The following is a 16,074-nucleotide window of genomic DNA, read 5'->3' on the forward strand; positions in this document are numbered from 1 at the left end:
CACATCTCCTACTGAAACAAAGGATTTTATGGATGTAGATATTAAGAATCTCCTATCTGAGTTTTCCCTTGAAGGTATCAGACAGGAGGAAGCCTAGGTGGTACCATCCTGGGTTCAGAGGAAGGGTGAGCAAGACCCCTGGAGAATGGGGATCTGGAGCAGGGTGTTTGAAATGCAGATACTGGGCTGCACCTGGGAGGTTGTGGAAGGTTTGTAGGCAGAAGGGGCGGGGACCTCCACCTGGCAGGTTATCAGGTAGAAGGGCAGGATAGGAGTGCCAGGCTGCCCCTGAAACGTTATCGGGATGGCTTTGAGATGTGGATGCATATGCTGGACATAGAAGTCTTCTCTGTAGGCCTTTGTCATACACACATAAGCTCATATCTAGCTTCCTACCTAACACAGAGAGCTGGATTGGAAGTGGAACAGCCAGGTCTCGAACCGGCACCCATATGGGATGCCCGCACTGCAGGCATTTACCCGCTATGCCACAGTGCCGGCCCCTGCTCCACTTCTGATCCAGCTCCTTGCTAATGTTCCTGGGAAGGCAGAGGATGATGGCCCAAGCATTGGGCCCCTGCACCCACGTAGAAGACCCAGATAGAGTTGCAGGCTCCTTGGCTTTGCCCTGGCCCAACACTGGTCATTGAGGCCATTTGGGGAGTGAAACGGGTCTTTCCCACTGTCCCTCCCTCTCTAGCTCTGTACTCTGCCTTTCAAATGCATGAAAATAGAATCCCCCCCAAAAAAAGAGCCTTTACCCCACCAGCTCAGTGTGCGCCCCCGCTTTGCCGTCCCTCCCAGATCCCTTGCTGGGGGGCCTCTGTGATGGGCAGGGGCAGGAGGGGGAGCTGCAGCCCCCAGGGAGGAAGCTTGGACCTGCCTGGGAGCTTCCCGGCTTTAGAAAGGGCGAGAACCCACAGCGGAAAGGAAAACACCCCCAGTTATAGAGAGACCAGCAAGTAGCATTGAGAACTGAGACAACTAAGGCGGGGTAATGATGTGTTAAATGTCAAAGGATCAGCCCAGGGCCAGGGCTCCTTCCTGTGGAGAGAAGCTGAGCTGGGGGATGGGAAGACGGGAGCTGTGCCTTCACCTGGCTACAGTCCTGCCCCTGTCACCCGCAAGAGGACGAGGACCAGGCGCGTGGCAGAGAAACACAGAGAGGCATCTGGGAGCTCCCTGGGGTGCTCCGAGCTGTCCGGGGTGACAGGGTGTCTGGGTGGGGCTGTGAAAGCAGAGGGTTAATTTTGCACACAATTGTGGCAGCTGGAAGGTCCCAGCTGCACGGCACTGGCGTCCTGGCTGTGTTGTGACACTGTGTCACCAAGTGGAAGGACCACAGTGGGTACAGTGGGCTTGGTTGAGGACAGCCTGACCGTTTGTGAGGGGAGCCCCGTGACCTCGTCGCCTTCCTCTAGGCCTGGCATCTTCAAGTTCTTCCCCCTGGGGCAGGGCACAGGCATCCCATGTTGGCGTGCAGGTTTGAGTCCTGGCTGCTCCGCTTTTGGTCCAGCTCCCTGCTGATGCACCTGGGAAAGCAGCAGAAGATGGCCCAAGTTCCCTGGGTCCCTGCCACCCATGTGGGAGACGCAGGTAGAGTTCTGGCCCCTGGCCTGAGCCTGGCCCAATCCCCACTGTTGTGGGCGTTTGGGGAGTGAACCAGCAGCTCTCTGTGTCTCTCTGTCACAGTCACTCTGCCTTTCAAATAAATAACTAACAGCTCCTACCAGAGAGGGTGCTATGGTATAGTTGGCTAAGCCTCTGCCTGCGGCGCGAGCATCCCATACAGGTGCAGGTTCATGTCCCGGCTGCTCCTCTTCTGATCCAGCTCTCTGCTAATGCACCTGGGGAAGCAGCAGCAGATGGCCTGAGAACTGGGGCCCTGCCACCCACCTGGGAGAGCTGGGTGGAGTTCCTGGCTCCTGGCTTTGACCTGGCCCAGCCCCGGGCCGTTGTGGCCATTTGGGGAGTGAACCAGCGGATGTGTTATAGACAGCACTCCCAAGGAACCAGGCAGCACTAGAGACTTTTGAGGGAAGGACACAGTTTATTTACGCATGCGGGTTTGACTAGACTGGCGTCTCAGGAGTCAAGCCCGATCCTTTGTCTACTTCTACTTTTACACCCTAAATTAGCCAGGCAGTTTCGGGGTGCACACTGTCATCTTAGGAGTTAGCAAATCACAGCTGCAAGGTAAGACGGTTTTCTCACCCAAGAACTAGTAACTCACAACTTCAAGGCCATTTTAGGAGGCACAGCGCCATCTTACCTTAGCTATGGCGGCGGCAAAGGTGCCCAGACCCAGCTGGCTCTTTGATAGCAACGAGGAGGGAGTTTGTGACAGATGGAACATTCTCTCTCCCTCGGAACATCTCTCTCTCTCTAACTCTGACTTCAAACAAATAAGCAAAAAAAAAAAAAAAAAAAAAAAAAAATTGTATTTGGGTGCCCAGTTTTGAAATCCAAGCAGTGTTTTGGTAATAACGTGTTTTCCATGAACTGCTTAAAGCCCCTTCATATTAAAAACAGATACGCAGCAGAAACTCAGCCAGTGCCACGTGGGAGGAGGGACTGGAGTGGGAGATAAGGATGGAAACTGGGCTTCCATGAGAGTTTGCTCTCAATATGTGACTGAGGACCATGGGAGCATGTCGTGGAAGCAAATGCCGAAATTAATTTTTTTAAAAAAAGGGCAGAACTGTGTGACTGCGCAGTGGCGTCAGCACACAGCGGCGGCTCCCAGACAGGGTCATCTGGGTACCCTGACGGCTGCAAATCCACAAGGCACCTCCAGCACTCACACGGCAGGCGGGCGGGCGCTCGGGGCTGGCGTTCCGAGACGGTTCAATGCGGGTAATGCCAACAGGAAATGCTGCAAAACTCCAGCTCCAAAGTTCCCAGTGTCTCTGAGAAACCAGATACCATTTTCTTTGCTTTTTTAAAAAAAATTTCCAAGGCAGAGAGTCAGACAGACAGAGGTCTTCCATCCCCTGGTTCAAGCCCCAGATGCCCACAACAGCCAGAATTGGACCGGGCCAAAGCTGGGAGACTGGAACTCAATCAGGATCTCCTATGTGGGTGGCACGGGGCCCAGTGTGTGCCTCCCAGGCTGTGCAGCAGGAAGCTAGGGTTGGAAGCAGAGGAGCTGGCTCAGTATCCGGCTACTCTGACGTGCGGTGTGGGCACCCCAAGTGCAGACATTAAGTCCCCAGTGCCAAATGCCGCCCTGAGAAGTGAGATTCCTGACACGGGAGAAACGAGATGCCAGAAAAAAAGAAGTGTGCAAAACCCCCGCAGCCGTGCACCGGAAGTGGGAGTACCCACACGAACTTGGGCTGTGCCCTAGCTCTGACCTCTGACAAGATCCAGGAACAGTGAGCACCCCAGCGCCCAGGCTGTGGTCCTTGGAAAACCATTTCCTAATGAAAGAGCTAGGATTCCTGGAAAGAATGGCGATTCCAAGTCTGCAACAGGAAGGAAGTTGGTGGGGAAAAATAATAAAATAAAATAACTCAGAAGCACTGGGCCAGCCCTGGGTAGAAGGTTAAGCCTCTATCTGCCGCACTGGCATCCCATATTGACAGCTGTTCAAGTCCCGGCTGCTCCACTTCCATACAGCTCCCTATTAAGGCGCCTGGGAAAGCATCAGAGAATGGCCCAAGTGCTTGGGCTCCTACACTCGTGCGGGAGATCCAGAGGAGGCGCCCAGCTCCTGGCTTTAGCCTGGCCCAGCTCCAGCCATTGCAGCCATTTGGGGAGTGAACCAGTGGATGTCTCTTTCTTTCTTGTTAAAAAAAAAAAAAAAAAAGGCGCGCGCGGGGGGGGGGGGGGGTGCTGCTGTGGCGCAGTGGGTTAACACCCTGGCCTGAAGCTCAGGCATCCCATTTGGTCACTGGTTCGAGACCTGGCTGCTCCACCTCCCATCTGTTATGGCCTGGGAAAGCAGTAGAAGATGGCCCAGGTCCTTGGGCCCCTGACCTGGAAGAAGCTCCTGGCTCCTGGCTTCGGATCCGCCCAGCTCCAGCTGTTGTGGCCAATTGGGGAGTGAACCAACGGATGGAAGACCTCTCTCTCTCTCTGCCTCTCTTCTTTCTGTGTAACTCTGACTTTCAAATAAATAATCTTAAAAAAAAAAAAGAATCACAAGATAAGTTTATTTTAGTGCAAAAAACATTCTGAAATCTACATGTAGTTCTGTCCTAACACTCGTTTCCCGCGAGCTGTTTGGAAGCCTGGTGGGTTAAGTCCTGCAGGTGTTAGAGTCACGTGTCCATTGCCAGACGCAGTAACAACGCAAGAGGCGCCGCTTTCTCACACCTCTCACCGAGCGCTCGGATTTTCAGGCGCACCCCTGACGCTGGGGGTGGGGCGGGGCTCCCCCACTTTACTCATCCACCCCCTAGAGGCGCGGGAACAGGACTGGGGGGCTGTTAGGGCGCAGATGCGGGTCTGGAAACCTGCAGCTCAGCGGACGCCCAAACCCCTTCCTGGGGCCGAGAACGGACCCTCTGAACCCCGGAGCCCCGAGGCCGCGCGGCCTCCCAGCGGCTCCAGGCGGAGGGCTCCCCCAGCGCAGGCAGGGGTGCGGGGCCGGAGCTGAGCAGCTGCGGGTCCCCGTCCGCGCCTCCAGCCCGAAGGCCCCGCATCTCTGCAGGGACGGCTGCCGAGTCCCAGCGCCGAGCCGGGCACAGCCTCCGCACACCTCCGAGCTCGCAGAACTGGGGGCGGGGCGGCGGAAGACCTCTGGGACCAGGCACGCCTCTGGGTCCCCTGCACCTGCCCTGCATCCGGTGGACTGAAGCCGGCACCAGGTTCCTCGGGGACTCTGGCTGGTTTGCACCGGCCTCCAGGGGCGCTATCCCCCCAACGCCCGAGGCCTGAGCCGGAGCAGAGCGCAGCTCCCGGGCGACCGCACGGTGGGGCTGGCCCTGGGGAAGGAGGCAGGAGAACTCGCCAAGGCAGAGCCCGAACTTGGACCGCTCACTTGGGGTACGGCCTGGGAGCCCCCCGCCTGGCTGCAGCAGCGCCACCTCCCTCCACCAGCTCTAGGGCCGCCCCTGTTCTTCCAGACCCTTCCAAACACACAGCAAGAGCGGCTCAGCTCCCCACCCCCACCGACCCTGCCCGGCCCCCAAATTCCATTTCCTGCCTCACCACGACGTCCGTGCATGAGGGTGCATCAGACGGTGCGTGGAAAATGGAATTCAACAGTAAGTGCATTTTGGTGCAATACAATTTTGAAATCCACATGGAAAATCCATATTATGAAAAAACTGGGGGCTGGTGTTGGGGTGCAGCGGGTTACGCTGCTGTTGCCACCTGGCATCCCAGATGAGAACGCCTGACTCCAGTCCAGCTCCCTGCCAACGCACCTGGGAGGCAGGGGAAGATGGCCCCAGCACTCGGACCCCAGCCACCTACCTGGGAGACCCGGATGGAGTTCCTGGCTGCTGACTTCAGCCTGGCCCAGCCCTGGCTGACATGCCACTGTGAACCCAGTGGACGGAAGATATCTCTCTCTCCTTCTCTCTCTCTCTCCCGCTCTCTCTCTCTCTCTCTGTGTGCGTGTGTCACTCTGCCTTTCGAATGAATGAATGCATCTTTTTTTTAAAAAAAAGTTATGCATGAGTTTCAATTTTTTGCATGTTTTAAAAAGATTTATTCGTTTATTTGAAAGGCAGAGTGACACAGAGGAAGGGAAGGAAAGATCTTCCATCCACTGCTTCGCTCCCTGAATGACCACAATGGCCTGGGCTGGGCCAGGCTGAAGCCAGGAGCCTGGAACTCTATCCAGGTCTCTCATGCGGGGGCAGGGGTCCAAGGACTTGAGCCATCCTCTGCTTCTTTCCCAGGCACATTAGCAGGGAGCTGGATCAGAAGCAGAGCAGCTGGGACTCCAACCTCGCTCACGTGGGATGCCAACATTGCAGGAAGTGGCTTAACCTGCTATGCCTGCAACTGGGAGCTCCCATGTGGGTAGCAGGAAGCCAACCCCTTGAGCCGTCACACTGCAGGCTGTGTGCTGGGAGGGGCGTGTCATTGTGTTTCTTGGAGCTGAACCAAGCCACCTGGAGGCTCCGATGACCTTCAGATGCCAGCCCCGGGGTGCAGGCTGTAGAGGGACAGTGGCCAGCAACCCTGTGCACACAGCTGTGGGAGGTGTGGGGACGTGCACTTACCCCCAGGGGCCAGGCGCTGTTCCCTGTGCCGCTGTCACACGCCCAGCTTGCAGTCCCCTCACCGAGACGGGCGTAGTTTGCATGTCGACTCCTCCACCTGCCAACTGCAAGTGTGAGCCGAGGACTGCAAGGCTCGGATTTGCCGGTTTGTCGGCAGTGAGGAGAGGGCGCCCAGGGCCAGGGCCGGGGCCAGGCCGGGGAAGAAGCCGGGAGGGGCCTCTAAGACCCTATCATTCCCGCCAGCTCTGGCTCCCAGGAAGTGAGTGGCTTGGGGCTGAGCCTGCCCTTCCCCCGTGTCCCTGTTTTTGCTCATTCATTTGCGCCTTACTGCCCCAGGTGGGTGGAGTTTGCACGCAGGGCCACCTTCTGTGCTGGGTGTGGCTCAGGTGCTCCCAGCCCAGCAGGGAGAGACACGCAGAGCCCAGTGAAACGGGAAACTGCTGCTGGAGTCGCGTGCACCGAGCAGAGGCGCCTGGGACCCAGCACTGCCCAAGGCTCTCACTTCTTGTTTATTTCATTGCAGAGTGCATTTTTATGGCTGAGACCAATCTGTGTGCATAATATAACCTGCTACTTTTAAGGGGCATTACATCATGAATATTGGGCCTGTGTTATTACAAAGCCCTTTGTAAATATTTTCAGTGGCTGTATTTTCAATAAAGCAAATGCACAATTTAAGCTTGAATATTGCTGTTGATTTGTTTTTTCCTTGTGATAAATAACACTGTCAGGAACATTTTTGTACATATTTGTCTCCCAATGTTTCTCTCTCGTTTTTGTTTTTTAAAAGAGCTATTCATTTATTTGAAAGGCAGTTACAGAGAGAGAGAGATCAAGCCAGGAGCAACAAGCTCTAAGCCCGCCTCCCAGGTGGATGCAGCGGCCCAAGCACTTGGGCCATCTTCTGCTGCCTTCCCAGGAGCCTTAGCAGGGAGCTGGATCGGAAGTGGAGCAGCCGGGACTCGAACTCATATGGGATTCCGGCAAGGCAGGCTGTGGCTTAACCTGCTCCACCACAGCGCTGGCCCCCTCACCCCGCCATGTTTCTTGTTATTTCCTTGCAGTAAATTTCTAGTCATAAAATTCCAGGAACACCATAAAAAAAAGCACTTCAAAAAGTTTATGGAAAACAGAATTAAAAGATAGATTTATTTTGGTGCAAAAAATTTGAAATCTTCCCTAGTTTTTTTATAGTAAGCATTTTCTATGCATTTCTGAAGATTCTTGTTATATGCAGGTTTCAAATTTGATTTCCCATGGAATGTTTGACATGTCCTCATATGCGCTATTTAAAATACATCAATATTGAACGTCCAGGTGACTTTCTGAGTTTGGTGTGCCTGCAGCTGGATGGCACTGCCAGCCCTGTGTGGGGGCCCCGGGGTTACAGAAGAGAAGGTGGGGAGCCTGCGCACGGCCTGGGGTGCTCCCACCGCCCTCCTCCTGAGCCCGGCTTCCTCATCCGCCCTGGTGTGGCGACCCTGTGCGGACACAGGGCCGGCACACTGTAGGAGCATAATAATGGCCTCCAGCCCTCAGGAAGCAGGTGCTGCAGGGTCAGGCCTCACTAACCCAGGCACCTGTGTCCCTGCAGTGACCCGGCCTGGGCCTGCAGGAGCCTCGTGGATGGTAGTGGGGCAGAGGCCAAGGCCAAGGCCAAGGCTGAGGTCAGAGACAATGGACAAAGGGGCACTGGGGTCAGAACAGAGTGAGGAAGAGATTTGTAGGCTGCATGGGGAGGCAGGGTAGGGGTGGGAAGGAGAGGGAAACAGGACAGACACACGGAGAGAGCTTGATGGGGGTGGGGGCATAGGAACGGTCAGGAGCAAGGGTGAGATCAAAGACAAGGGTGGGTTCAGTCCCAGGTCATAAGGTGGCCAGAGGCTGGCCTGCGGGCAGCAGTGGGCACCATGTTATATATTAATGTTAGCTGTTGCAAAGCACACCGGACACCGGAGTAAGGGAAAGGGTTTATTGGGGAACACCCTACAGACCGGGGTGAAGGGGTGGTGAAGGAAAAAGAGGAGACTGTAAGAGAGAGAGACAGAGAGGAGGGAGAAGAGAGACGAGAGGAGGAGAGGAGCCAAGAGAGGCCAAGAGAGCGCAGGACAGAAGAACCAAGAGAGCAGGGAGCAGAGCTAAGAGAGCACGTGTGCAGGAACAGGCCCTTTTAAAACTTCGCCTGAGGGCGGGCAGGGAAGCAGGAGCAGCGAATCCCATTAGGATGGGGGTGGAGCCTGGATCAGGTAGTTGGGCCATGCGGCCACCTGGCTACAACTGCGCCAGCTTCCTAACACACCAGGGGGCTCCAACAGGCCACCCAGCACCTGTTCTCTGCTCAGCTCCCTGTGGGAGCCTTGTGAGTCTCTGGGCATGGGTGGTCCTTCCATCCGGGACACCCTCTGGCTTGGCACCACCCACAACACATGAGTGACTCCCCCTCCCCCATTGCTTCTCTGCCCTGGGGCTCTGAGGAGCCAGGCGACCCCATACCTCTCCTGGAGGATTGTTGGAGGGGAGTCACAGGGGAGGGGTGTGCTTAGAGGCTGACCCTGCCTGGGGAAGCCAGGACAGAGCCGGCACTTGGGGGAGCAGGAGGTAGAGAGGCAGCTGCAGCTCCCACCGGGCTCATGTCCATAGCATGTGGCCTGGGACAGCAAATCCTGTCCCTCCTGAAGGGGGATCTGGGCTGCCTGTGGGACATGGGGTGGTGGGGCAGGCTCTCAACACCTTGTTAAGAGTCACCTGTTAGACACCACGCCCGCCCATGCGCTCTGCAGAGCAGGAGGCCCTGGGACAGAAACCTGGGTGGGAAACGCCCTTTGTTCAAACAGGCACCAGAGACAGCGGAGGAGCCAAGCGGTTTATTAACATGTACAGGTTCATCAGCGTCACGCCTTCGCCGTCACAGAATTGGTGGGTTTACATTGCCACCTGCATGACGTAGGACCACACTTCCAATGGCCGTGGGGCCCCCTGGGGCAGGCTGCTAGGACAGAGCTGAGATGGAGTTACAGAAGCAGAGCCTAGGACGGCTCCCCGCCCGAGACAGGATCCCGTGGGCGCTGCCTCACTCCTCACGGCCAGCACCCACTTTTCACGTTAGTGTTGGGGGCAGGGGCCGCTTGTCTTTCTTGTCTCTGGTTGTTGTGTTCTCTCTACTGCAGCTCCAGGTGGGGTGTGGCTGTCTCTGAGTTCTGCCCACCTCTGACCCGGCTCCACTATCCCCCACCCCGCACGCCCGGGCTCCCTGCTCCTGCAGGGGGCCCCCCCTCCACTCTCAGCCCAGACTGAAGTCGGGGTCTCCCGCCCACCTTGCACCCCAGGTTCCAGGTGATCCCTAGACCCTCCCGGGCACGGAGCTGAAATCAAGTGCTCAAAACTTGATCACCTGGGGCGGGTGCTGGACGCCTGTCGGGAAGCTCTTGGGAGAGAAGGAAGCAAGCAGAATCAGCTGCCCCGCCCTCCCTGTCAATCAGGCCAGTTGGCCCCTCCCACCTGTTGAGCTTCAGTTTCCCTATCTAAATAATAAAGTGTCTCCCTCTCTCTCCCCCGCCCTCTCTCATAAATAAGGTAACTATTTTTAGAAAATAAAGCAATCGCACCTGCTGTGGCCTGCGTGCCCCAGCCGCCACGCGCTCAGGGCATCCTGCTGGGACTTGCTTCCTGGGTTTTCCCTCACACAGACCCTCCAGAGGGGCCCCTGAGCAGCGAGCTGCTGGCTGGGATCCCTGTCCCCCCCGCCCCAGCCCCGAGGACCCCCCCCCCCCCCCCCCCGCTCACACGGCTGGGCCTCAGCACCTCCTCGGGGAAGCCTGACGGCCCGGCGTGGGCGGCTGCGGCTGGGACTCTCAAAGCTCCCAGCCGTCTTGGCGCGCAGGCGCTCAGCTTCTGCAACGGCTCGCTTGGTGCAAACTGAGAACCAGAGTCTGTGTCACACCCTCAGCACCCAGGGCCACACCCTGGGCCCCCACTGGGGCCTCCCGAGCCCCACCCCGCCCTGCACTTCCTCCTCGCTGTCCTCCTGGGGCCTGTGCCCCAGGCCCTGACCCCTCACCCGTGGGGACTCCAGCAGCTGAACTGACTTCTCTGAGCCTCAGTCTCCTCGTCTGTTGAATGGGGCCACAGCGCCTCGCACGGCAGCTGGGAGGATGAGATGGAATCACCTTTGCTCAGGCCCACCTCCCTCCTGCCGGCTGGCATGCACGCTAGGCCGCCTCCCCCATCAGACTTGCAGGAGCAGGCCTTGCGCACTTCCAGGACCCCAGCCAGGAAGGCGCAGTAAACGCTGGTGGGGGACATTGGCAGTGGGCGTCGGCCTCCTGCCCCTGGGTTTCCCAAACCAAACTCAGCGCCAGGGCCGCCTGGCTCCCCGGATGTCAGCAAGGAGCCTCCAGACCCGTCTCTGCAGTCTCCTCCCCTCCCCAGAAAGTTCCACACTTGTTTCCGAGTCTTCCAGAACAACAGCGCCCAGCGTGCAGCCCCAGCTCCGGGGGCTCTTCCCCGACAGCCCCTCTTCCAGCCTCGGGGAACGTGTGTACCTGCTTTCCCCAGTTAGAGAACCAAGTTCGCAGCGGCTAGGGTAAATCCCTAGGGTAGGGTTTAGGCACGGGGCACTGGCACCGGCAGAGCCTCAGAGCCAGCACGTTGGGCCCAGGCCGTGGCACCTGTTTCTTTCCTAGGAGTCTTCTCAGAGGGTCGGGAAGCAGGAGGGCCCTCCCCCAGTCCTGGCTGTAAGGGAGACCGTTTCTTTAGGGACCTAAACCTTCCCACGTCTCCTCTGCTTGTCACACGTGAGCCTGTCCGGCCCGGGGTCACACCGAGGGGAAACAGGTGGGTCAACTTCCCCAGCCCTGCTGGGTCAGGCAGGTGGTGGGAGGTTGGGTGAGGGGAGGTCCCCAGAGTGCCACAACTCATAGTAAATACAGAAGCCCAGGCAGGTGGGACAGCCCCCGCAGGGGAGCACTAACCCGTGTGTCTTTCCCTTGATAGCTGTCTCTTCCGGCCTTTTCAGGACGAGGTCTCCCATTTTTAATGTTACTACCCACTTTGGCCTCCTCAGCTCCTGGTAGGGAGCAATGGGGGGGATCAGGTGCGGGGAACGGGGGGTCCCTGCTGCTGCTCCCCGAGCGGCTTCCGAAGCTGAGCTGCGCTCTTGGTCTCTGCTTCCCCACTTCCCCCTGGACAGCTGTGCTCAGCGCCGCGCACACGGGGCTGGGCTCCGCGGGCCCCCCCACCGCCTGCTGCCTGCAGCTCATGGAGCAGCTGCAACTCCCTCACTCGAAAGCTGATTTCCAGGACAGGCCTCTCCCCAGGGGGCCCAGGCCTGCCGTGCGGGTGGGCGGCCACTGCCCCTGCCTGCTCCCCTCCCTGTGTTAGCCACCTCCTTCTTCAGGTCTCTCCTGCTCCGAGGCTCTCGCCACACAGAGAGATCTTTCTGGAACCTGTCATCGGTCTGTACTGAGAGCGAATCTGCCTCCCCCGTGGGCTCCCAGCCCTGCAGGTTCCAGCAGGAGGCCCTGAGCCGAGAGGAAGCTGGGGTTGGCTCCAGCACCCAGCACTGCCCCAGCTAGGGGGTCCCGAGCCAGCCGAAGGCGGCGGAGGACGAGCAGGTGGACCCTCTTCCAGCCGGTGAGACTGAGCACGTGGGCCACCACCTGCCGCCTCCCAGGGTGGGCATCAGCAGGAAGATGGGATTGGGAGGGGAGCCAGGGCTCAAGCCCAGGCACTCCGATATGGGCTGTCAGTGGCCCGAACTGGGTCTTAACCACTAGGCCAAATGCCCACCTTGGAAGCTTTTTTTAAAACAGAAGGCAGCTGGTGAAAGATAACTGTGGAGTTTAAGTTCGTGTGCGCTGGCATCAGACAGAGACCCGGGGCCTCCGCTTACTGGCCGCGAGACCTTAAAGGAACTTCAGCAAGCTTTTAATCACTGGGTATTTTAACCTGCAAAGTGGGGATAATGACAGTGTGCACCCCGCAGGGTGGGTGAGACGCCCATTGATGGCCTGGTGAGCGCGCCGAAGACGAGCCGACCATTCCGGGCGGCCAGCGGCCAGCGTGGGAGCTGCAAAAGGTGAGGGTGGCGGGGGGAGGGGGGCAGGGAGGGGCTCTCTCTGGCCAGGACTTCAGCGTCTCTCCAGCTGTTCCTCTCATCACTTCCTTCTCCCGTGGCTCCAGCCACCACCGACCGGCGTGGCGTCCGTCCAGGGCGGCCCTGTCTGGACCAGCGCAGCTGGGAAAGGCAGGCTCCCGAGTGTAGGGTAGGAGCAAGCAAGGTCGGGGGCTGGGGACAGAGAAGCCCGTGTGTGTGTGTGTGTGCAGCCTGACTGTTGAAGCAGACATCTCTACGGAGGTGACAGGGAGGTCGCCTGGAGAGGCGGGGAAAGGAGCCCAGCTGGGGAGAATCCTGCCCCGCCCCGGGGAGGGGGAGGCCACTATTAACCGAGGGCCTCTGCTGCCAAGACCCCGCCCCGTTTGACCGAGGGAGGACCAGCTCCAGGGAGAGGAGCGGCGGTGCCCCGGGGAGGGCAGGTGCAGCCTCAGCTGAGGGCCTTTGAGGTTCAAAGTGACTTCAGCTTGTCCAGCAGGTGTGTCTGATAGCTGGAGCTGATTGCTAGGGCAAACCGGAGGCTCCCCGAGGGGAGGGGGCTCCAGGGCAGTGTTCTCACCTGGGTCGGCTGCTTGGGCGTGCCCCTACCTGGCAGCTGAGTGCTCACGTGTAGTCAACAGCGAGGCAGACAGTGGCAAGAGCACCAATTTGCGGGCAGCATCTGACTCGCCTGTGTTGCCAGTGTGCCCGGGCCTCGGGGCTCCCCACCGAGGGCTGCTGTGGGGTGGGCAGGCGCTGGCTCCTCGGGAGGGGTGTGTCTGTGCCTCCCACCCGAAGTTCCTGACATGACCTTGTCACCACCTCCTTTCCGAAGACTCTGGGGGGGCCCATGGGGAAACAGAGACGCGGAGTTCGAGGGTCCCTCGGCTATCGAAAGCGAGGGCCTCACCCCGGGTTTCCGGAATCCTGCTTCTGCCTCCCTCACGGCCCAGTCAGGTTCCCGGAGCCCAGACCCCGTGGTCAGCAGCGTTTGTGTGGGAGTGGCGTAAGGTCTGGATCAAGCTCTTGAAGGGTGCCTGCTCCCCCTACCCCCGCCATGCTGTGCCCCACTGCCCCCTGGGGCACGGGTCTGCCCCCAGACCGGGAGCTCTTTGAGGGCAGGAAGAGGTCTGAGGACGAAGGGCTGGGGGTGGGGAGAGTGGCCTCCCCTGGGGGGGCAGGCTGGGCTGGGGCTCGGTTGGGGAGGGTCCCAGGCCCTGCTTGTCTACACCCTCACCGGGTCCCCAGCCCCCTGAGGCTGGAGGGAGCAGGGGCTGGAAGGGCGAGCAGAGACAGGCAGCAAAGCGGCAGGTGGTGGGCGGGCCGCACAGGGGAGCTCAGCGCCTCCACTTCCTGTGGGCCAAGGCCCGCCCGGGGCGCTTGCACAAACCGCCTTGCACAGACCTCATTGCCCCTCTGCCCTGGCCTCCCTGGGGCTGCCCTCCCCGGCTCGGTCCCCGGCTCCCGGGCTGTGCCCTCTGGCCCCGCAGGGCTGGCAAGGGCCGGGCCGGACACCGTTCCTTCCTCATTTTGCTGCTGATCCCGGCCCCGAGGAAACAGGTCAGGCCTTCTCCCCCTCCAGCTCTCTCTGGCCACAGCTGCCTCCTGAGCGCTGCAGCCGGCGCCGGCTGGTGGAGGGAAGGGGGGGAGGCCTGGCCAGGGCTCCTGGCTCCTGGCTCCTGGCCCTCGGGCAGCCCTGCCTGTGGCCACAGCGCCAGCGTCGTCGCCGCCGGAGACCCAAGGATGATGCCCCAGCTGCAGTTCCGAGATGCGTTTTGGGTGAGTGGAGGCGACGAGGATGACGGACAAGTGGCGGGGCCAGGCCCAGTTCCCCTGGCAGTTGTCGGGGCTGCCGCTCGGTGGCTGGGTCTGGTCTTAACTGCCGCGGAGGTAGCCTGGGCCACTGTCCCCTGTGAGCTGGGAGGCGGAGGTGGCGCCTTGCCCAGGGTGCTGACTTTGTCGCCTGGTGGGGAGGGAACTTGTCCCGTGGGACACCCTTTGCCTCCCCCACCCCGCCCCAGCAGGAGCCTTTGCCGTGTGTGGGTGGGGGCTGAAGGTAGCACCAGGGAAAGGGGGCACCGGGCTTGGGTTTGGGTTTTGGCTCCGTTATTTACGGGCTGGGCAAGTCATTTTATGCCGCTGAGCCTTAGTGTCTCCAGCCATGTAACGGAGACAGATAACAATGGAGACAGCAGCCAGGCAGGGGGAGGAAGCAAGGTGCACCTTGCCCTGCACCAAAGGATGACGCCCCTCCCCTCGCACCACCGCTGGCCCTGTGGGCCCCAGCGTCCTTCCACGAGGCAGCTGGGCTGGGCAGTTCCTCGCTTGCTTTCTTAGATTCAGCACTGGCATGAATCAAGTCCTCTCGTCCACAAAATAAGGGCCCCGGCTGATGGTGCTGGTCCAGGGGCTTAGCCCAGGCAGAGCCTGCAAGCCTGGCCTGGGTCTGGACCTCAGCCTTGCTCTAGCACCCTCCGGCCTCCGCTCCGTGCCTCAAGCTCCCAGCGGCTCTTGGGGAAACGTGGGGCCCTCTCCAGGGAGAGCTGGGGAATAAAGCCAGCTGTCCAGGGCGCTGGCTTCAGCCCCCCGCCCGGCCCTCCCTGCACCCTCTCCTGTGGCCACAGACAGGACAAGGGCTAAGGGTGCATGGCCGGCTTCCCCGCCCTGCCTTCAAGGCTGCACGGGGCCCCCCGAGCCTCAGTTTCTCTCTATATACCAAAGAGAGGAAAGGGGCCATCCCTAGTACAGGGCGGGCGCTGGGCCGGGGCGGGGGCGGGGTGAGTCGTCATGGTGCTGCCCTGTCCTGGAAGGCGGCGGGGGGCGGGGTACAAGCCAGGAAACCGGGGCCACTCTGGTGCCCAGGGCAGCCAGGAGACCGTGCCAGTTTTATGTCCAGGACTCTGTCCCTGCCCCGAGCCCCAGGTCTTCCCTGGAGCAGAGCAGGGAGGAGGGAAGTCTGTGGGGGTGAGGGGGGGAGCAGGGTGTGGCAGCCATGGCTTCTGAGCCAAGCACCACCCACACTGAGCTCCCTGCACCTCTGGCTGGTTCCCTGGGCCTGGGTCTGGGGGGAGGACTTGGCTTCCCCAGGGAGAGCCGGAGCAGGGGAGTGTGGGCAGGCACCCCTGAAGGTCATGGTCAACATGACTGCCTCTGGGTGTTCTGACGCTCTCCCCTCATGAAAGCTAAGGTTCACTGGGTGCTGTTCTCAGGGCAGCGGGTACGGGCTCTCCTTGGGTGCCTAACAACCTTGGGCCGTGCAGTAGGTGCAGTTGCTATCCCTAGTATTCAGGAAACGGAGGCGGAGAGAGCTGCAGGGGCGAGGTCCCACAGCTGGGACTAAGCCCCATCGGGCTGAGTTAGCCCTCTGCTCTGCTCCCTGGCCTCTCCCTGCACAGTTGGGCCATCTCCTGCTGCTGTTCCCGGGCATGTTAGCAGGGAGCTGGATCAGAAGTGGAGCAGCCGGGACACAAACCAGTGCCTGTATGAGATGCTGGCGCTGCAGGTGGCAGCTTGACTCGCTGTGCCACCTGCCAGCCCACATGTGCTTTTTTCTTAGAAGACACCCTCAGGGGCCGGCACTGTGGTGTAGTGGGTAAAGCTGCCACCTGCAGTGCCGGCATCCCATGTGCGTGCTGATTCAAGTTCCAGCTGCTCCACTTCTGATCCAGCTCTCTGCTGTGGCCTGGGAAAGCAGTGGAAGATGGCCCAAGTGCTTGGGGCCCTGTACCCGCGTGGGAGACGCAGAAGAAGCTCCTGGCTTTGGATCAGTGCAGCTCTGGCCATTGCGGCCAATTGGGGAGT

The 16,074-nt window shown here is 59.8% G+C and overlaps 1 protein-coding gene across 2 annotated transcripts in view; it reads left to right on the forward strand.

Moving 5' to 3' along the window:
- The first annotated feature begins 13,655 nt into the window (after positions 1–13,655).
- Positions 13,656–16,074, forward strand: part of PSTPIP1 (proline-serine-threonine phosphatase interacting protein 1) — a 30,783-nt gene continuing 28,364 nt past the window's right edge. Inside the window, exon 1 of one of the 2 annotated variants that reach the window (XM_051834615.2) lies at positions 13,656–14,052. In XM_051834615.2, the coding sequence (XP_051690575.2) occupies positions 14,042–14,052 (11 nt within the window). In that variant the 5' untranslated portion in view covers positions 13,656–14,041. The remainder of the gene's footprint in view (positions 14,053–16,074) is intronic. The other variant, XM_051834613.2, reaches the window with a different exon arrangement.

This window comes from Oryctolagus cuniculus, chromosome 12 (genome assembly GCF_964237555.1).
Source record: "Oryctolagus cuniculus chromosome 12, mOryCun1.1, whole genome shotgun sequence".
Classification (NCBI taxonomy): Eukaryota; Metazoa; Chordata; class Mammalia; order Lagomorpha; family Leporidae; genus Oryctolagus; species Oryctolagus cuniculus.